A 22,932-nucleotide genomic window follows, 5' to 3' on the forward strand; every position below is an offset into this window, starting at 1 on the left:
GCTCTTTATCTGTCAATGTCTGAATATAATAAGAAGTAAATATTTCAGGTCTGGCTTGCTGTGCTCAGTTTAGTTTCGACCAGTGTTGGTACCGTGCCCTGATTGTAGACAAGGATGACTCAGCTGGGCAGGTTCTGGTGCTGTATGTGGACTATGGCAACTCTGAACTTGTTTCTCTTGACAGGTAGGAATTTCTTTTTGCAGCAGCAGTCATGGGAGCAAGCAATTAAGAAATATTAACATTTTGTGTTCATTTTGAATAAAACAATATTATAAGAGTTCGCTTTCTATTAATATTTTGTTTCAGCAAAAGTGCAGTGTATCGTCTTTAACATTAAATGTAAATTATATCTTATTTTAGGATTGGTTAGCTCTTATTTTTACTGGCGATTATTCTAATATAAAAACAGATTGTTAAGTTCTTCTCCTTACCAGAGTTTATTCTGATATACAAACAGATTGGTATGTTCTCTTTACTGGAGGTTATTCTCACTTACAGTTAGTCAAAATTACTGGAGATTATTCCCACTTATATAAATTACTCTAATTTATTCTCACCTGCAAACAAATTGTTGAGCTTTGAGATTATTCCCACTTATATAAATTACTCTAATTTATTCTCATCTGCAAACAAATTGTTGAGCTTTTCTCCTTACTAGAGTTATAATTTTTCTGATTGTTGAAGCTATTTGTATATGTGAAGTCCTTATATGAAAGAATGACATCCAACTCTGGATTCGGTCAATGTGGGTATGTGAGAAAGCTTGCCAGTAGCTTCTCGAGGGTTGGTGGTTCTTTCCGGGGATTTCCCGGGTTCTTCCTCCACCATTAATACTGGCCACCATGTATAGCCTATCATATGCTGAAATTTTTTTGTTAAACCCTACAACAACAACAACATCCAACTAATAAAAAGTGGTCTTGAACAAACCAGTCCCCATGACAAAGCTGTTTAGATTGCTAATAATGGAACATTTTCTGGGGTCCAAGTTTATGTTTTGTTTTCCCTGATTTTGAATATTGATATATTCCTGCTGTGGACTATAACAAAAATTCACAATATTTGCTTTCTCTGGCATAGATGCACTTTTCATTTAGTAAGTATAAAAAAAGTCATGTTTACCAGTAAAAAGAGATCATGGTTGCAATAGACATTATGATAAGTTAATTCAAAGCTTTTGTAAAATAGAATTTGCAGTAAACTGAAATTGCTTCTGAAATACCCAGGTAAATATGATGCATTTAAAATTTATCAATTAAATATGTTCTTACTGACCACCAGTGCTATCAATATCATACATTTTGTTTGCAGACTGCGATGTCTTCCACCAAAGTATGTGAGTCTCCCAGCCCAGGCAGTGCGCTGTAAGCTGCATGATATCTCTCCGCCTATTGGCATGTTGTCATGGAGAAAGGAGGCATTACAGGTTGTGGCACAGTGTATCAGTCAGAAGCCAATACTAGCATGTATCAGAGTAAGTAGCTTCCTTCAGTCTATCATGGTAGGGTTGGAATACCAATTTTTATCTTACTGTCCGATAGAATAGGCTGTGTCCAACACTGTCCTGTTGAATCGGCTGATCTATCCTATAAAATAGGCTGTGTCCAACACTGTCCTATTGAATCGGCTGTGTACAACATTGTCCTATAGAATAGGCTGATCTGTCCTATTGAATCGGCTGTGTCCAACACTGTCCTATAGAATAGGCTGTGTCCAACACTGTCCGATAGAATTGGCCATGTCCAACACTGTCTTATTAAATAGGCTGTGTCCAACACTGTCTTATTGAAAAGGCTGATCTGTCCTGTTGAATAGGCTGTGTCTAATGCTGTCCTATTGAATAGGCTGTATCCAAAACTGTCCTATTGAATAGGCTCTGTCCAACACTGTCCTATAGAATAGGCTGATCTGTCCTATTGAATAGGCTGTCCAACACTGTCCTATAGAATAGGCTGTGTCCAACACTGTCCTATGGAATAGGCTGTGTCCAACACTGCCCTATTGAATAGGCTGTGTCCAACACTGTCCTATAAAATAGGCTGTGTCCAACTCTGACCTCTAGAATAGCGTTCAGCACTGCAAGTGGAACTGCTGCTAACTTCAAGATTAAAGTTTTAAAATTGTTTCCGAATATGCTTGGATTCCTGCCTCACCTACAACATAACCATTAAGAATCTGTTAAAGATTGTACTATGTCTCTTAAAGTTTGTATCCTTATTTGGTAGGATTTCCTGCCTTACCTGTAATGGTGGCATCAATGGCATCAACATTAAGACTGTATATCTTATTATTATAAGTTTTTGCATTCAGTTTGATATTTGATATGTTATTTTTACTTGGATGTAATATTATTATATAATATGATGTAATATTACTACATGCTCTGATGCAATACCACAAGCTGTGATGTAATATTACTTAATATTCTGATGTAACATTGCTACATGCTTATATGTAATACTAACTCGGATGTAATATTAATACATGCTTTGATGCAATGTTACAATATACTCTGATGTAATATTACTTCATACTCAGATGTAATTTTCTGATTTAATATTCTACTTTGATGTAATGTTACTACATACTCTAATATTGTTACACTGATGTAATATTACTTATGAAATATTCTACTCTCAGCTAGTACTATATACTCTGATGTAATATTACTACATACTCTGAAGTAATTTTACTATATACTTTGAAGTAATATTACTATATGCTCTGAAGTAATATTACTATATACTCTGATGTAATATTACTATATACTCTGATGTAATATTACTATATACTCTGATGTAATAGTTCTACAAACTCTGATATAATAGTACTATATTCTCTGTAATATTACTACATGCTCTGGTATAATATTACTGCATACTCTGAAGTAATTTTACTATATACTCTGAAGTAATATTACTATATGCTCTGAAGTAATATTACCGTATACTCTGATGTAATATTACTATATACTCTGATGTAATAGTTCTACAAACTCTGATATAATAGTACTATATTCTCTGTAATATTACTGCATGCTCTGATGTAATATTACTTCATACTCTGAAGTAATAGTACTATATACTCTGTAATATTACTATATACTCTGATGTAATAGTTCTACAAACTCTGATATAATATTACTATATTCTGTAATATTACTACATGCTCTGATGTAATATTACTACATACTCTGATGTAATATTATTACCTACTCTGCAGTAATTTTACTATATACTCTGATGTAATATTACTACCTACTCTGAAGTAATATTACTATATACTCTGTAATATTACTATATACTATGATGTATTATTATATGCTCATTTTTTTCTCCGTTAACTTTACATTATCAGAATCATTCAATATTTTACGATATTGCACACCTTCATATTGCACCCATGCACTGGGCACGTGTGCCCAATAGTAGTATTAGGAACTACTTTGTAAACAAATCATGTACATTCACATAGTAGACACAATACGTTTTGGTTGATTAAATTTGTTTTTGAATGAACAAAAGCAGATGTTTCATGGACTGCAACATACCAACTGTTTTGCTACATTCCACATTAACTTTTTGATACATTGTTTCAGATTTCATAAAATTGCTTGGTATCTACAAATGACATGCAAGCTATTAAGGCATAAACTGTCTTCTTTAGCTGGTAATAAGAATGGCAAAAAAATATACTTACAGTTTTACATCCAGAATTTCCTCAAAATATATTCTCTTAGTTCTGCAAATCCGAATTACATGAGCCATGTCATGAGTTCTCAAGCTTGATAATCAAGTCGGTTACACATTTCGAAATTGTACTGTAATTTCGACTATATTCCAAGTGCAATTACATCTTCCTTACTGTACTCAAAATGAAATAGACATTAAATTCAGTAGAGTCTTTTTGATAATTGCAATTGAAACACTTCATATTTTTCCCACATAATGATTTCAAATAGTCAGTGACAGAACAAACACACTTGCAGATGTAAACACACTTCTCCCACACTGCTTCAATCCGATGTATTTCATGTATAATTTGCACAGATGAATCCAGTCCAAAATCACAAACTTTTGTCGAATCAAAACAAAACAGCAAAATCGATTCATTCCAGATCAAATGGAATTAATGATTTCAAATAGTCAATGACAGAACAAACACACTTGCAGATGTAAACACGCTTCTCCTGTGCCACTTCAATCCAATGTATTTCATGTACAATTTGCACAGATGAATCCAGTCCAAAATCACAAACTTTCGTCGAATCGAAACAAAATGCCAAAATCTATTCATTCCAGATCAGATGGAAAAGTTGTTGCAGTGTGCATTCATTCACAATATGACTGCAAATTTCAATTTTAACTAGACACGCCATTTTCTTTCGAAAGTTATGTCAAGCGCGCGACAAAGTTCAAATTTATCTGGGCAGAGTTATGTGCGCATTAATAATGATGTTGTTGTGTAATGATAAATCTGCGCTTGTGTATTTAGTTTGGAATGCGGCATATATTCATTTACGTTCTTTCTTGTGTATTTTGTTTATATAATTAAACCTTAGGTAGAATAAAAAAATGAGCATATAATAAAAAGGTTACTGCATTTCTATGGAAAATATGAACGCGTTTTGTCAGAAGGATATACTGCACTCCCAAAGTCGTGCAGTATTCCATCCCCAAACTCGTTCATATTTTCCCATACAAATACTGTAACCTATAAATATTGCTAAATGCTCTGATGTAATATTACTACATACTCTGATGTAAGATTACTACATACTATTATGTAATATTACTAAATACTCTGATGTATTAGTAATATATACTCTTGTAATATTATGTCTGCTCTGATGTAATATTGCAACATATTCTGATGTAATATTACTACATACTCTGATGTAAGATTACTACATACCATTATGTAATATTACTAAATACTCTGATGTATTAGTAATATATACTCTTGTAATATTATGTCTACTCTGATGTAACATTGCAACATATTCTGATGTAATATTACTACATACTCTGTTGTAATATTACTTCTGCTCTGATGTAAAGTTACTACTGGCTCCAATGTAATGTTACTGTTTACTGTAATGTCGGATGGAACATAAAGCTGGATCTTCAAATACACTATTAAGAGGCCACTAATGCATTGTGTTTATTAAAGCTGGTGCTCTGGAAAGATAAAGCTCTAGTCCTTTACTTAAGAAACCCATAGATTATTGTCACATCAGAAGTTTGATTTGGTTTAGTGCTTAGTTGCATGGTAACAAATATATTCTTTGGTGCTGATAACTTGGATTAAAGTGTCTTGTCCAAGAACACCACATGGTAGCTAACACAGGCTGTTCCAGTCGTACGGTTCAAAACTGTACCTTTTCAGTCACAAATCAGGTATGCTAACCACTGATCTACTGTGGTTCTTTACACGCCTTTGAAGTGCTTTGATATACTGACAGAGGCTTCAGTGAACATTGGCTGTGTTCCAAAAAATTGATGTACATTGTCAAAAATTTTATGAAATACCTAAAGAATTCTTAGCATGAGCATTTGGTACAGTAATCTCTTGCAGTAATGACTGGTTGGGGTCCATGCAGCTGTTTATAAAGAGATGTTTGTTATAAAATATAATTCTCTAATTGCATATGCATTCTTTGGTCTTTAGTGTGGGTGTTTGTGATATCAGGGTATTTACATCAACAGGGTTTACTATAACAAGGTACAGCCATACTTAGATAACCTACTAGTATTGCTGTGTTGTCTTGTTTCAGTCCCACAAACCAGTAAGTGTTGACCTGTATGAAGTATTGGGCCAGAATGTGACTAGACTGGCATATCAACCTGCCTTGGATCAGGGTCTAATTCAGCACACTGTGGAGTCCAGTCTGTGAGTTATGACATCAATAATTGTTAATTATCCCAAACAAGTCATGATTTAAAATAGAAATGAGATAGTCTGTTAGGTGGAACTCTAAACTTTACACATTTAATCATGTCCACAATCTGGTCATTTTGACGATGACATGATGATACATTGTACTATAGTCCTTGATTGCTTCCATTGCTTTCAATGGTCGATCAATAAACTTTCCTCAGGTGGAACATTCTATGAGTCATCATCTGCGTTATAACAGACAATGACAGCATCACTATTAGCCTTATTTCTTCTAAACACTTGAGAAAATTTCATCATTATATGTCAACAATTCATGCACACTCTTCCTTGTCTGCAGTAAGATCCAAAACGTCTTCTTAGCCTCAGCCACATCGTTTTCCAACAAAGACCTGTGGTTTTTTGTCATTGCTGCCATTGTATTCCTCATTTCAAAAGTGTGGCCCCCCCAACTCCTGTATTTCACAAAACATCTACACATTACAGCAGCCCATGATATAGCTGCGTGGTACATCATCTCTTTCGAATTAAGATTCTGGGGGCTCTCTAAAGCTCAATAGTAACAATCTTTCTAGCTTGCCATCACAGTGTCCAGGAGAGCTAATGTAAGAGTCCTAGCGTTAACATCCACGCTTCTGCATATTTACAGTTTTGCTGAATTTAAACAACTATTTCTTGCTAGGTCAATGGCAGCAGCTGGGAGTAGGTTTTAGTGTGCCTACCCTTTGTGGAGGTGGCTATGTGGGCTGACTTTGTACATACATGTACATTATTTGTAAGCTTTTTTGTTTAGCTTAGCTTTTGCGCATACAGTATACATTCTGTTTTACCTGGAATTATGAAACTTGGCAAAAGGATGCATTGTGTTGAGTACTACACCCTCATCTCAAATACAGCTTGTGATCTATATTTCACTCATGATTGGCTGGTATTTTAGGTCTATTTCTTGAGCACTGTGAATGCTAGACTCATCAAACTAGTTAGAACCAAGAACTTTACAACAAAAGGTCACTGTAGCCTACATTTCAGAATTTATTGGCTAAGAATAAGGATTTGCTGTAGCCCATATTTCACACATTGCTGACTTTGGTTAAATTGTTTGATTTAAAAGGTTTGTACTAGAAATATTAAAGGTGATGGCTGTATACATCAATGTCAGTTCCATATGAGTACAGAGATAAACACTGACCTTCATTACATCAATGTCAGTTCCATATGAGTACAGAGATAAACACTGACCTTCATTACATCACTGTCAGTTCCATGAGTACAGAGATAAACACTGACCTTCATTACATCAATGTCAGTTCCATATGAGTACAGAGATAAACACTGACCTTCATTACATCAATGTCAGTTCCATATGAGTACAGAGATCAACACTGACCTTCATTACATCAATGTCAGTTCCATATGAGTACAGAGATAAACACTGACCTTCATTACATCACTGTCAATTCCATATGAGTACAGAGATAAACACTGACCTTCATTACATCAATGTCAGTTCCATATGAGTACAGAGATAAACACTGACCTTCATTACATCAATGTCAGTTCCATATGAGTACAGAGATCAACACTGACCTTCATTACATCAATGTCAGTTCCATATGAGTACAGAGATCAACACTGACCTTCATTACATCAATGTCAGTTCCATATGAGTACAGATATAAACACTGACCTTCATTACATCACTGTCAGTTCCATATGAGTACAGAGATAAACACTGACCTTCATTACATCACTGTCAGTTCCATATGAGTACAGAGATAAACACTGACCTTCATTACATCACTGTCAGTTCCATATGAGTACAGAGATAAACACTGACCTTCATTTTACATTCTGTGCATAGATTAAGTTTTGCATTTAGATCACACGGATGTAATATAGGGGTCTTTTTTCCATTTCATACACATACAGTCCTATCAAAAATTATAAAACCTTGGTAAAGATTTGCTTCTTGACCACACCCACATCTTGACCACATTTGATGAATGGAAAGAGGTCTCTGTGACTTGTTTATCATGCTTCAGTAACTTTTGTTACAGTTTGTGTTTAAGGGTCATTTATTGGGTGTTGTTTATGTCAGTCCTGAAACTTGATAAATGGATGCCTCTGTTAAGTTGCTGTTACAACTTTACAATCAAAGAAGGTCACGGTGATGTACAGTTAATGCTTTACTAACTTAGCCCATGACCGCATTGATTATTTTCTTGCTATATACAGACATTTATGACCATTGCAGTTAGAAGTAGAAATAAATTTGTTTATTCAGTGATAAAATTGCCATGTTGATGATTATACATTATATATTGTGATAGGTTACCTTCAGCAGATTAACTGTGTATTCCACTTGTAAAGGAGTGTAGTTATTTGATGAATGAACTGCATGCATTGCATGTGAGACCTCAGTTGTAGTGGCTAATCAAGTTAATTGCTGATGCATAAATTATGCTTGGTGATCATACCGGCTGTCACACCAAATATTCTATAGGATGGTGTTTTTGATTCATTAGTTTAATTTAAAGCAATGATTTGTGGTGAAATAATCAAGAAGAAAAAAGTAGATTTTTTCAATGTTATGGTGACGTTTCTCTCATAACATTTAAGAAACGAACTGAAATTAATAACTGCAGCAGTAATCAAAGATTGTGTTACCTAAATCTCGAGCTACTTCCCTTTTTGTTTCATCACATTGCTGCTTCATTATCTAGTTGGACATTGTTTCCAGTGCATCATAATACTTTGTTGTGCTTTCCTTTGCTTTTGATTTTTATGTTCTTCCCCACCTTTTAGTGTTCAATTTTGCCCGGTTTGCAGCTGCTGTGCTTGCTTTTACTCACTACTTGTCTTAAGCATTGAAGACAAATACCAGTTGGCTTTTGTTTAACTGGCTTGAACAGTCATTATACCCATAATACACTGCATACAAGTATCAGCTGGTCTTTGTTTACTCTGACCTGAATAGTTATTGTACCCATAATGCGTTGATGACAAGTATTAGTTGGCTGTAAAATTTCAGGAGTCACAACTTGACCTTGTAATAAAAAAGGAGAACTTGACAGTAGTTTAAGAAGGTAATGTGAATGTTTGTCTTTTCCTGAATGAATTATAGTGTTTTTTACTCAGCAAAATATTGTTAGTTTTTTCTTTAATTCAGTCTTTATTCCTGATGAATAAGCTTAAAACTTTGAATATCTACCTGAGTTGAAATCATCACAAGAGATGCATTTAGATGAATACTTGAATATTATGAAATAATAGCGATGTTTGTTTTGTAACTTTCCCAATCTTTCTACTTGTTTCAGTTATGATGAGGCATTAGTTGGTAGTCACCTGACCTCAGAAGCATGCAGTTTGGTGACCACAGACATGAACTCTCAGTGCTCAAGGAGCTGGGCGGAGATGATGGAGGAGGGGGATGGAAGCAGGAATACAGACATCAACACAGAAGATTCTGATGTCTTGATTGAGTCCAGTGAGGTTATTGAACCTAGTACTGGATTAGATACAAATGTAGACAATAACCCTGAGGAAAATTTTGATTAATCTCGTTCTAGCAGATATTTGAAAAAGTTTGAATTAGTCTGTTAATGATTCATTTGTCTAATAGATCTAGTCAGAATTACTAGTACAGCCATTTCATTGTCAAATCCTTAACTAGAATTGGGTTTATTTTCACATTGTTTCATTATGTTTCATTTCTCTCAGTTCTGCTGGTGTTATTAGTAAAGTTCAGAAGCTTGAAATTAATGTGGCAATCTTGTTTTGTATCTGATAACGTATTTGTTTGAAATAGATTTTGATAACCAAGAGAAAACAGCCAATGTAATGGCTATTTTCAGTTGCATAGCTTTGTGCCGACATTTGTGTGCTCATTGATTATTGATTGAGACAGTTAATTGAGATGATACATCAGTGAAAAAAGTTCTAAGTTGGTCTCAGTACTTTTTGACACAGATCTTTATGCTAATTTACAGAGATTTGTTGGTAAAGCATATATGGAAGTAGAGAATTGTTGTTTGTGATTAAAAGTAGGATTTAAAATAATGATGTTTAGTAAGTTCTTTTGTAAACTGAGGATTTCATTTTTTTTCTCATTGTGTTCATTGCATCTTATGTGTATGTAGATTATTAAATCTCACTCAGGTATTTCAGCTAATCTTATAATTTAGTTATTTCTGTATATTGTGAATATTGATTGCAAGATATCTCTACTGGTATAAAGACACTTAGATAGTTTTGTTGCCATGTTTGTTAATGTTGATGTGCAGAAAGTTAAAACATCTTATATGAAGCATAAATAACTGCTAAAGTATTTTTTCACATCTTATTTGGGGGCCCCGAGTGGCCGAGTGGTCTAAAGCGCTCACCGTTATGGATCACTGCCATCTCACCTCTGTCTGCGTGAGTTCGAGTCTCAGCCTCAGCTAACGTTGGTACGTGAGAAAGCCTGCCAGTAGCTTCTCGTGGGTCGGTGGTTCTTCCTGGGGTTTTCCAGGGTTCTTCCTCCACCAATTATACTGGCTGCCATGTATAGCCTATCTTGTGCTGAAAAATGACGTTAAACCCTACAACAACAACAACAACACATCTTATTTGAAACAATTTGTTTCGTAGTATTTTTTTTCAGCGTGTTTTGTTTGTAAATTACTGTGTATTATTCAGATGTCTGTTCCTAGAAATACATGGCACTTTAATGTGCAACTGACAGCATTTTAATGAAACTTCCATGTATAGTTAATTATCTTTGATGAGGTATTTCAGAAACTCTGTATGTATGGCACAGTGTCCATTTTATTTTTTAAATATATTTGTGTTGCTAATAATAGTAATAAAGTGTTTGATCCTACTAAAATTAGTAGCAAGGTATACATTTACTAGTCTTTCAGGGCAATTTTATTTAATGGTAGGCAACGCAGGTGTTGGTACAAGATGAGACTGTGCAGGTTATCTCCCTTGGGGTATTGTCCCATTGATGGTAATAATTAAAACCGTAGTATGAAATGCTATTAAAAGGAAATTGCCACAGTAATTCTCCCAGTAATATTTCAGACATTAATATATGGTATAATTGTATAATATGGTTCGATCCCCGGCCGAGTCATACCAAAGACTTAAAAAAATGGTACTAACAGCTGCCTTACTTGGCGTTCAGCATTATGAGGTTAGTGTTAGGACTGGTCGGCCTGGTGTCAGGATAATGTGACTAGGTGGGACATCATGCTACACATCTACAGCATGATGTCCCACTGCTTGACATCACTATAAACTGCCACACTGCAGACATTGTAGCGATATGACTGAAAAATTGTTAAAGCTAATTTAAAATTCCTAATCACACACACATATGGTATAATACCATATATACTGGATTATACATTGAGTCAACTGTAAATTACACAGCCCCAGACCTGCCATTGCATAATGCACCAGCATATCTTGGTCTGTTCAGTTTGTTAGGAGTAATCATGTTAGGAGTAATCAGTAGAACAAACAACATAAACCCTGATCTGCAGTCTGTACAGCAGATCAGGATCTTTTTTGTTTGCAATTTGACTCAACTTCTAAACGAGTATATATGGTAAATTCACTAGTGATGTTGCGAATAGGACCATGAATAGCAATATTTGTTATTTCTAATTGGATATAAATTATTATCATTTCAACCGTTCAAGCCATTGGAGTTTTCAACACTTTTATTTTTTTTACTGCAGTAGTACCTGACCATAGCATGTTCCTAACTTTTTAGCAAATCAAATAAATGGCAGTCAATTAGACTTTGTTATTGAAAATTCCTTTGATTTAGTATTATATCATGACTGATTTAAAATTTTAGAGATAACAGAGTTATTGGATGTTATCTGAGCTATATCTGTTGGAATAAATAGCTTTTTTTATTATGAAATATTGTATGTTTAAACTCCATATTTTTCTCTTTACTGTAAGTTACAACAATTGAGCCTCATTTAATTTTTTGCCTCGTTTAATTGAGGTGAATCTCTAATTGAATCTAGTAGTGACATAAAATTGACACTAGTTACTGATCAGCATAAACAGTGATCATTTTACCAGCTAAACAAAAGCAGTGTAATAGCAGTATAGGATAATATGCATGATGTAAACACATGTAATGAAGTGTGATCGCTTTACTCCAACTTGGGGACCTGTGGTGACTCAGTGGTTAGCATGTAGGACATGCAGCAGAAAGGGTGTGGGTTCAAATAATACCATCGCATCAACCTGGGTTGGCTATCTGGCATGTCCTTGGGCATTGCACTTTACTCCAAATGCCTTGTCACTAAATGGCTTGCTTGTGTTGTTGTGCCATAGCAGGTAGCTTCAAATTGCACCCAACATGAATTGCTGTAGATAATGGACGATTTTTCAGTTAAAAATGTTAAGCAAAATATGAATCTGAGGAACTATCTAAAGCTGTAAGTCCATCTGTTTCATAGGCTGGTATTGTATCCATGGAACAGCATAGTGCTTATGAAACTGTGGCAGCTAAAATCTTTCCATGGGAATTTTGGTAGTTCAGTTGATGGAGTGTCCGATTCTTAATCATGCATTGCATGTTCAGTACCACCACAGGTTGCTGCCTCAGTGTGTGATTGGAAAAGGCACTTAGCTCTAATCTATTTTGGCATGATACAGTCAATAAAGTATTGACGCTGCCCTTAAAACCAACAAAATACAATTTTATTGTAATCCTGTTATCTTTTCCTCACAAAACCCTAGCAGACACAATGCAGATTTAACAAAAATTACTTTCCTTAATTTGTACATTTTTAAATGAACCAAAATGTTTAAATTTTCATTTGACAAGAAGTAATACAACACAGATCACAAGTATCAGAAGCAAAAAAACACAACATTATACATGTATGCAGTCTGTTCAGCAATGTAAATAAATATAATTTCAGAATGGTTGAGTATTAAAATATGGTGGGTAGATTTGGCAGTTGACAGGTTTTGATGCAAAGAAAGATCTCATCCAAAGTCTTATGCAAAACAGTGATATGTAAGATAAGTCAAATGATGTTACTGTAATGAAAGATGGATATGGCATTTATTGATATGGACACTGCTGGGAAGGTAGGAAAGAGAGCATGGAATTCAAAATTTACTAAAGCCAAGCATTGGCATAAAGACATAAACTGGAGTCTGACACATGGAATGTGGCATGAACTGATCCCAAAGTCTGAATAATATTTTGACTGAAAATGGCATTATGAGATTACTTATTATATTTAAGGGGCATGGTTTTTGAGATGGGAAGTTATGGCCAGGTACTGTAGCTGATTATCTTTCTGTTGTGGTGTGAACAGTGAAACTCAGATCCTTCTTTCAATATTGAGATATTTTATGGACAGTTTTATTCTAGTTATTTTTTATGAGTAATTCAAGTCTTTCCTTTTTTTCGAGAATTTTTTAAAGTTATGGTAGTGGAGAAATGTTTTCATGGGGTCCTGTATAGTGTTAGGTACGAGTTTAGTTTATTTGAAAAGGTCTCTTTTTTTTGGTTCTTGAAAATTAAACTGTACTTTTTTTTAAATTACTGACAAATATTAAATATATGTATGCTCTTGTATGCATTTCATACATATTATCCAATATGTATTGTGGTGTTGTGTGTATGTGCATGCATGAAATGAGGGATACAGAAAATTGATATATACCCATCTTAAGTTGGGTGCATTATGTGATGATGTCTGTATGTCTGTCTGCCCATTAATATTGCTCATCTGGCCCATAACTTTGTAATATGTTTGGAGTAATTTTTATTAAACTTTTCCAAAGTACATATCATAACTAAACAGTATATATGTATCATACCCACACCAACAGCTGTAAGATCATTGAAAAGAAAAACTGTATTTCTGAGACTTGCACCATTGTTGAGCATATCGTAGTCACCCACACCCCCAGCCCTGCCCCATGATGAATGTAGCATGAAGGACAAATGTTACTCCAGCTTGTACCCTTGTGCAGAATACAACTTTTAAATCTTTGCTCCCTCCGTCAAGGTCAGGGTCATAGTAAAGGCAAATATAAATTAGTGACTGTCATTTGTGTTATATTAAAAAATGACTTCATATTTAAAGAACTTAACTCTTCTTTGCCTTTATCTTTGTTTTGCATGCCTTGTTTGGGATCTCCAAAATTACTTGGCACTATATAGCCAGGATTGTGCTGATGTACCATTAAAACAAAATCTATACATGTACATGAACAGGTTTCACTTTTGAACCAAAGAAGATATTTTAATGAATCTTGAGCTATAGATTTTAATAGTGTTGCATTGTCATTAGCCATATCTCAAGGTAAGGTCACAAAAAGGGATAGAGCAAGTCACTGTCAAGGTAAAGGTCTCAACAAGGGATGGGGTTAGCCAGTAGCCTATTTAATTATCCACACCAACACTTGAACCCCTACAGATATTTTGATGAACTGTTACCCAGGTCCACTCAAAGGTCAAGGTCATCATTTGGGACAAGGTCAAGAGATGATAACATGTGTCATTTGTGGTACACATTAGTGGCAAGCAAGACAACAGTCACTTGCCCGACATTATTGGCAACATCACTGGCATTGTCTTCCATAGTTTGCTACGGTTTTGGTGAAAGATTTTCATTTGGATCGATGTCCTTGACATATTCTGATTATACTTTGGCTGAAATGTTATGAAGCTAAGTCAGTTCATTCAGTGACATTGCATGTTTACCACATGTACCATGTTGAAATCAAGGTCACAGTTATATAAAAATTTGGGTTATAGTCTGCGGTAAATTGTTTCCTTTGCTAAATTTGGATTATCTTAAAACTTGGAATGTATCATAATGAATCTGAGACCATTCGTTTTATAACATGCACACATTTGACCTTGAGGTCAAGTTCACATAGAAAATTTTCATGCATGTATTAAAGTTTCTTCTTGTGTTTCCTAAACATAAACCACATAATGGACTTCTTATTTGCGATGAATTGTTGTAAACATAAGGTAAATTTGTTTGGTGACATGCACACATGTACATTTGACCTTTAGGCCCAAGTCATGGGCATAGAAAATTTACCTTTAGGTTATGGTTAAAGTTTGGGTTGTATTAATTTGCTTACATTTGCTTAAACCCTTAATGGATAATTTTTTTCCTATTTGTGATAAATCATTTTGAAGTTAATACAATTTATTCTGCAACATCTGCTCTCTCTCTGCCTTGATCTCTGGGACAGGATCAGAGTCACAGAAAAGTTGCATTATTATTTTGGTTCAAGTTTTATTTGATTGCTTATATTTTCTGAACTTTTCAGTGGATCTTGTTTGTACATTGGTTGCATTTTTGATGAAGCTAATACAGTTAACTTCATGATGTGTTTGCTCAGCCTTACGGCCTGGGTGTTGAGGTCACACAATATACAGCAGTGTCACCTTCTTCAGGCAATTTGGTTTTCATTGTTCACCTAGTTCAGCATGTATGTGCAGATATGAGCACTGTTGCATTTTATTGTCCCATGTCAATCTGAACTTGTACACATAGACTCGTTGTTCTGCAGTTAAGTGACAAAATGCCTTTAAAATTATACTTATTCTAGTAATGTGTTGCTTTGTTGAGATTTAAAAATAATCAGAAACATGAGGTTCCATTGTCTTGACGGACACCTATGGTATTCCGATTGCTTTGATGCCCAGCTCATTCAAAAGATACAAAATTTACATTAGAATTTGTAACGGAATTGAGGCCTGAAATGATACCAAATGTTATATATATATATATATATATATATATATATATATATATATATATATATATATATATACAACTTAAAGAAGGCAGTACAAGTTTCAAGAATCTAGGACAACTTGTCTCCACTTGAAAACCATGCAAACTCCAACCTTTTTTTACACATTTAAGATTTACCTCTTGTTCGTTGTAGTTATGACAGCCTTTTAGAAATCGGGCATATTTTTTTCCATTCCATAGTTATATACATATCATCAAGAACTGCAGGTGTTGCTTAAAGTGTACATGCACATATATTTGTACAAGTTTCATGTACAAGTGTTCATGTACATACATTTGTACAAGTTTCACATAGGCAGTCAATTATTTTCAACCTTGCCTTAAGCAGATAGGTAGGCAAAAATACAACATTTTTTGGGCAGTTATTATTAAGTCATTATTAGAATTTTCTGTTTGTAACAGTAACTTAATTGAGTGTATCAGTACCGTAGCATGAAGAGCATTCCACATAACCTTTATTTGTGTAATATTAAAATATTTTGACTGGAAACTTGTATATATTTAGTGACTTCATTACATTATATATTGGCCGTTCCTATCTTCCTTGACTGTATTACTATTATTCATAGACTTTTCATCTGATCTGAGCACGAAATTGTCATCTGGAGAAGTTTTTCACAATTGCATAGGTACATTTTAAGACTTCTTGCAGTGTGGTTCTAATGGAGTTGATGATAGTGTTAACCATGTTTTGTGTCTGTTTGAAGTCTGATTGATGAGGCAGTATGTCCAATTTGTCTACTGACATTGAATTTTTCACATTTGTGCTTTTTTATTTAGCTTTTAGAGTTGCTTTCTTACTTATTTTTGCAGGGAGCAGGAAAGTCCCATGTAAGATAATGTTTATTGAATTCATCTTTATTCATGGCATCAAAATAAATCATGGTGAAACAATATCTCCATTTGCTTTTTTATACACCCCCCCCCAATCTATTGGGTTACTGACTAATCCTCACGCTGCCCATCCTTCTGTCTGGCATACTCTTGGTGGTCATCTGTTGAAAATAAGCAGAAACAAATACCATATATACTCACTTATAAGTCAAATCCAGTTGCAAACTGCACAAACCCAGATCTGCTCTCATGTAATGCACCGGCAGATCTCAGTCTGTGCAGTTTGATAGGAGTACTGTATTTGCCGGCCTATAAGATGATGCTTTTTGACCGAAAATCTTGGCTTCGTCTTGTACTCCAAATCAACTTATGTATGGTATAAGTCATCTGAATCGCATTATCATAATTTTTCATTTGGAAAATCTTAATGAGTACCAAAAATAATGTGTAAAAAATATTTCATTTTTGGGAAGAGATCGTGTATGAAAATATTTAGGATCCCACATTGATTATTTTAAACAATTACATGATTGTCAGCAATGTACATTGTTTGTAATATATGTTGCTTAAATTTGATTACATATATGTGCATTAGAAATTATAAGTTAGAAGATGAATAATCATGACAAAGACTTTCCATCACAATTTTCTTCTTGTACCTAATGATCAAATAAAACATGCCCCATTGAGAGATAGACAGACAGAGATGCCTTCATGATTGTAAATCCGTATTGTTCACATACCTGATGACTGATTTTACTTGTGTACAAGTATTTTCATAGTTTACATGTACTGTTTCATTTATTAATGTTTTTTCTGATTGACAAAAGCTTCAGCAGCACGGGGGAATTAGATAAAATAAAAATATATAAAAAACCACAAACAGCTGAACTTTCTATCTCCTTCTCTCTCATATATCGGACAATATTTTATTTTGATCACTAGGTGCAAAAAGAAAAATGTGATGTAATACAAAAGCATCTTTCTCTCTGTATCTCTCTTCCCCCCCCCAACAAAAACAACAAAAATAAACGGAAAAAGCATTTTAGTATTAATGATGAATTTCCCTATTGCTGGTAATCTGAAATGGCATACAATGGTACTTCTAATATTTATGAAACCGGAAGTTATTATAATTTAATTCCACACAGTATTTATCCTATATGTAACTCAATCAATTTTCAGGTTGCCATCATTATGTATACCTAAAAGTACATAATACAGTTAAAATACTTCATGTGAAACATCTTGGGTACTTTTAATGATCCTAGCTGGAAAGTTTACTAAGTTACAGATACCAAATTCACGATGCTGTGTGGAACAAAGTGAAAAACACAATCCGATGTATTGATCTGGCCTTGTCTTATACTCTGCATTGACTTATATATGGATAAAGGATGTAAAATTTGCCAAATTTGCTGATTCGACTTGTACGCTGCATTAATTTATAGGCTAGCAAATATGGTAATCAGAAGAACAAACAACACTGATCTGCAGGCACATTATGCTATAGAAAATCAGGATCGTTGTTGTCTGCAGTTTGACTCCAGTTATAAGTGAGTACATATGGTAGTCTTCCTTCTCTTTACATATATCTGTTTTTCTTATTTCTTGCGTATCCAGATCAGTTTTAATTTGTAACTAAAATAAGGCTTGACATGATTCCATAAGGCAGTACGAGCTTCGCGAGTGAATGGCAACTTGGATCCATTAAAAATACCATGCAAACTCCAACCTTTCATACAAAGTTAAAGTTTACCACTCACCATGTGCTTGTTGTAGTAATGAGAAACTTTCAGAAATAAGTAAAAAAATTGTTTCATTCCTAATTCATAAGCACGACATTTGGAGTGCATCTGTTGTGTTCATGTACCATATATACTCACTTGAAGCTCAATTGCAGACAACATAGACCCTGATATATCATTACACAGAATGCCAGCAGATCAGGGTCTGTGTTGCTTGCTATGCCAATTACTCCTAACAAACTTCATAGACCCAGTCTTCACATTATGCAATGATGGATCTGGGTCTGTGCAGTTGCAGTTGGACTTCTAAGCAAGTACATATGGTACATATATTTGTAGAAATTTCACATAGGCAATTATTGTCAAACCTGTCTATAGCAGATCAGAAGACACGACTACCACTTTTATGACAGACATGTCAAGTTTGTCTTTAGCAGCTTCGAAGACATGACTACCACATTTATGGCAGACATGTCAAGTTTGTCTTTAGCAGCTTCGAAGACACGACTACCACTTTTCTGGCAGTCATTATCAAGATTTTCCACTTTGTTTCTAAAAGTAACTTAAAGGCAATTTATTGATACGATGACATGGATAGAGGATAGCATTCCACATAAATCTTATTATTATAATATTTAGAATTCAAGACTTGTATTATATATTTTGTGACTCCATAACATTGTATGTTGGCCCTTTCTATCTTGCTTGACTGTATTATTATTATTCGCAGAGATCTTTTCGTTTGATTTCAGCGTGAAATTGTGATCTTGAGAACTATTTCAGTTGATTTATCCTTTGTGATTGCGTAGATACATTTTGGGGGAAACATTTGACTTTAGCTACTTGTAATATTGTTCCGGTGGAATTGATGATACAGTTAACGATGTTTGTGATGGTTTATAGTCTGATTGGTATAGCAGTATGGCTTGTGTCTAAGTTGTTAGTTTACATTGTAATATTCAAATCTGTGCTTCTTTCTGTAGCTTTTAGATTTACTTTCTTACTCATATTGGGGGAAAGTCCCACTGCAATGTACATACTATTTTAAGGAACGGGAAGATCCACTGAAGTGTACATAATTCTTTTGTGTTTATGCATTGTCCCAAAATAAACCGCTCCATTTCCTTCTATAAGTAATCCTTGTGTCTGTTGATCCTTCCCTCCAGGTCACTCATCAGTGAAACTGGCTTGCAATGAAACATGTACTATGCTTATCTCCCAAAGATGCACAAATCACTTTACTTGAGCAACTTTTGTTAGAGCTATTGCCCTTTTTGTCTTGCAACTAAATGCATTGTTGCACAATATTTTTAGCACTAGTCTACCAACTTTGTGGTGGATTTTCATGAAACTTAGTAAATAATATTGTCCACACTAATAAAAAAAAAATTCTCCCATGATTTTTGATAGTTATTACCCTGTTAATGTAGGGAATGACACAATCTTGTGCTGTAGTTTTGGATGCATTGCCATTAAATGTGATAGGATTATTGTCAGCACCTATTGATGAATCTATTTTGCTGCTGCTTTCTTTGTTAGAAGTATTTACCCTTTTTGTCATGTGCTTTAATGCAGTGTATGACACACAATCTTTGTCAGGAGTTATTGCCCATTTTATTTTGTAACTTAATGCAGTGTATGACACAATCTATCAGGAGTTATTGCCTCTGTTGTCTTGTAACTTGATGCAGCATATGACAGCCTTGTTAGCACAACCAGTGACCCAATATTTTATTTAACTGCCATAAAACATGGTAAATGTTATGGTCATCACCTGAATATAGACCAATCACTTTGCTCCCACAATTTGTGTTTAGAATTATTGCCCATTTAGTTTGTCACTTAAAGTATTGTTATGAATAACAGTATCATTTACACAACTAGTTGAACAGTTATTGATGGATTGTCATCAAAACAGTATGAAGATTCTATGCATGCTGTCCTATCAAGAATCAAGAACTTGCTAAAGTAGGTCATTATGGCCAATATTTCACTTCACTGACTTGGATAATATTTTGTGTTTTATGTTCATTTTGCAGGCAATGTTTATGTTAGAATGATAATGTTGACAATTACGTGAAGCTCTGTTAGTACCATACCCTTACCACAAAAGCTGACAGTGACCTACATTTCATTTTTTACAGATTTTGGTCTGTTTTTGCATTTAGGTCATGACCCAACTAGATTTTGGCATACTAGCCTATGTGAAATTATGAGACATGATGAGGGAATGCATCTTAAAAAATACTACACCGTTATTGCAAAACCTGGTCTCCATGACCTAAATTTCATGCTTAAGTAACTTTGTTGAAATTGTTTATCATTTATTGGGTGTTTATTATGCTAAAATCATGAAGCTAGATGGTTTTAAGCATCTGTCTGTACCACACCCTTACAATTAAAGGTCATTGTGACCTGATTTTTATGCTCTAGTGAGATATATTAAGTATTTTCTTAACTTGTGAACACATAGATATTTCCATACCCTATATATCCAAGCCTGAACAGAATATCCTTTCTAGATTAATAGCTACACATTGTGTATTGGGATGGGTTACCTTTGACAGGGTACATATAAACATGTAGGAATTTAATAATGGACCGTGTGCATTTCATGTATGGCCTCAACAGTAGTGTAATCAATCAACTACTGATGCATGAATTATGAGTTCAACAGCAAAGATATTTTCTGAATGGTAAATGAGGGAAGGGGTTGTGGTTCTCTTCTACATTATCAATTCTATAAGAGAACTATTATTTAGTATTGAAATCTTGGGCTAGACACAGTAGCATATAAGAATAACATAATCTCTCTCTCTCTCTCTATATATATATATATATATATAAACACAGATCTTGTCTACACATATACACATATGGCATACATGCAAGATATATGCATATGTGTACATATATACATACCTGCAATGTTTGTCTTTTATTTGTTTTAATACCACTTTTAACACATATTGGTTGTATCAAGACAATGAAATGGGAGCTAACTACCTTTCCCATGGAACAGCAAGGAAATGGGAGCGAAGTACCTTTCCCATGAAATACCAAGGAAATGGTAGCTAAGTACCTTTCCCATGGAACACCAAGGAAATGGTAGCTAAGTACCTTTCCCATGGAACACCAAGGAAATGGGAGCTAAGTACCTTTCCCATGGAACACCAAGGAAATAGGAGCTAAGTACCTTTCCCATAGAACACTAAATAAATGAGAGCCGAGTACTTTTCCTATGGAACACCAAGGAAATTGTGGGTAAGTACCTTTCCCATAGAACACCAAGGAATGAGAACTGAGTACCTTTCCCATGGAACACCAAGACAAAACATACATATAAGCATTCATAGGTATGGAGGCAACCAATTGTTGACATACCTGAGAAGCTCGATACTGTGGAATAATAAATGACCATGAAATGCTCCTACACTATTATCATCTCCATATCAAGATTATTATTTTAACAAATTGTAAAGTAACCTTGAAAACTCAAGTGTCTACTGCATTTTTGAATTCCTGGACTTCTTGTCATGGACTTATTGTCTGTCACTATGTATTTTCACTCAAAATGGCTTTTTGAATCATTTTGTGCTATCACAAATTTGTGAAACAATGCTTACTGTGTGGAGACTTGTAAAAATAGAAAATTCTCATGCTAGACATAAATGGCCTACAACTTAAAAGGGCCAGTATCAAATGTGTGATAATGAGATTGGCACAACAAAAAAACAAGAGGCCAGAGTGGGCCTGATAACACTCAAGTGGTTTACATAACAGTTGACAACTTCTCTAATTAGGCTCATGTAGTAGTGTAAGAACATACGCTTAGTAAACTATCTCCCAAACATTATGTGATATTGATTATCCTGTCTCACTATATCCTGATAAAAACTTTATCAAAAGATTATTGCATAATGAGTATATATGGTTTCTTGCTCACAAGTGAAGTCATCCCAGATGTGTACGATAAGGCACCCAGTAGATCCAAACCATGGCTTCAAGAGTGGTAAGAAGCCCAGTCAATCAGAAGCAAGATCACATCCTTGTGATAGAAGCGCATGTTCCAAGTTTTATCAAAATCAGGTCACAAGTATGGCTTCCAGAGTGGTAATAAGTTCAGCCAATCAGATGAAAGATTACTTCATTAATAAGTGTGGATCTTACTCATTATTGAGCATACACAAGATCATGATGATGTAAGTATACATACTCATCTGATAAAAATCCAGTGAGAAATATGGTCTTTTGAGTGGTTGGAAGCAAAGCCAATCAGATGAAAGGTCACCATACTAATGTCCATGTATCTCACTCATCAAACCCATCTAGGATCTTAATGATGTGAGTTTGTATTTCAAGTTTGATCAAAATTGAATGAAAATTATGGCTTAGAGAGGGGTAACATGCTCAGTCAATCAAATGCAAGATTACTTAAGTACGTATAGATCTCGTTCATTAAGGAATTCATCCAATATGTTGGTGAAAAAAGCATATATTCCAAGATTATCAAAAATTGGATCAGAAATACTGCCTCAAGAGTGGTAACAAGCTCAGAGAGTTTAATGCAAAACGATATCATTACTAAGCATGGATCTTGCTTATTATTTAATCAGTCCCAGATCTTAATGATATAAAC

At 34.5% G+C, this 22,932-nt stretch overlaps 1 protein-coding gene across 1 annotated transcript in view; it reads left to right on the plus strand.

Annotated features, from left to right (window-relative positions):
- The window catches only part of LOC149786253 (RING finger protein 17-like), a 200,178-nt gene extending 183,573 nt beyond the window's left edge, over window positions 1-16,605 (plus strand). Inside the window, exons 40-43 of the mRNA XM_089976633.1 lie at window positions 49-184; window positions 1,313-1,475; window positions 5,778-5,893; window positions 9,217-16,605. Of these exons, the coding sequence (XP_089832759.1) occupies window positions 49-184; window positions 1,313-1,475; window positions 5,778-5,893; window positions 9,217-9,457 (656 nt within the window). The 3' untranslated portion in view covers window positions 9,458-16,605. The remainder of the gene's footprint in view (window positions 1-48; window positions 185-1,312; window positions 1,476-5,777; window positions 5,894-9,216) is intronic.
- The last annotated feature ends 6,327 nt before the right edge of the window (window positions 16,606-22,932 follow it).

This window comes from Sinohyriopsis cumingii, chromosome 12 (genome assembly GCF_028554795.1).
Source record: "Sinohyriopsis cumingii isolate HCF-2022 chromosome 12, ASM2855479v2, whole genome shotgun sequence".
Taxonomy (NCBI): Eukaryota; Metazoa; Mollusca; class Bivalvia; order Unionida; family Unionidae; genus Sinohyriopsis; species Sinohyriopsis cumingii.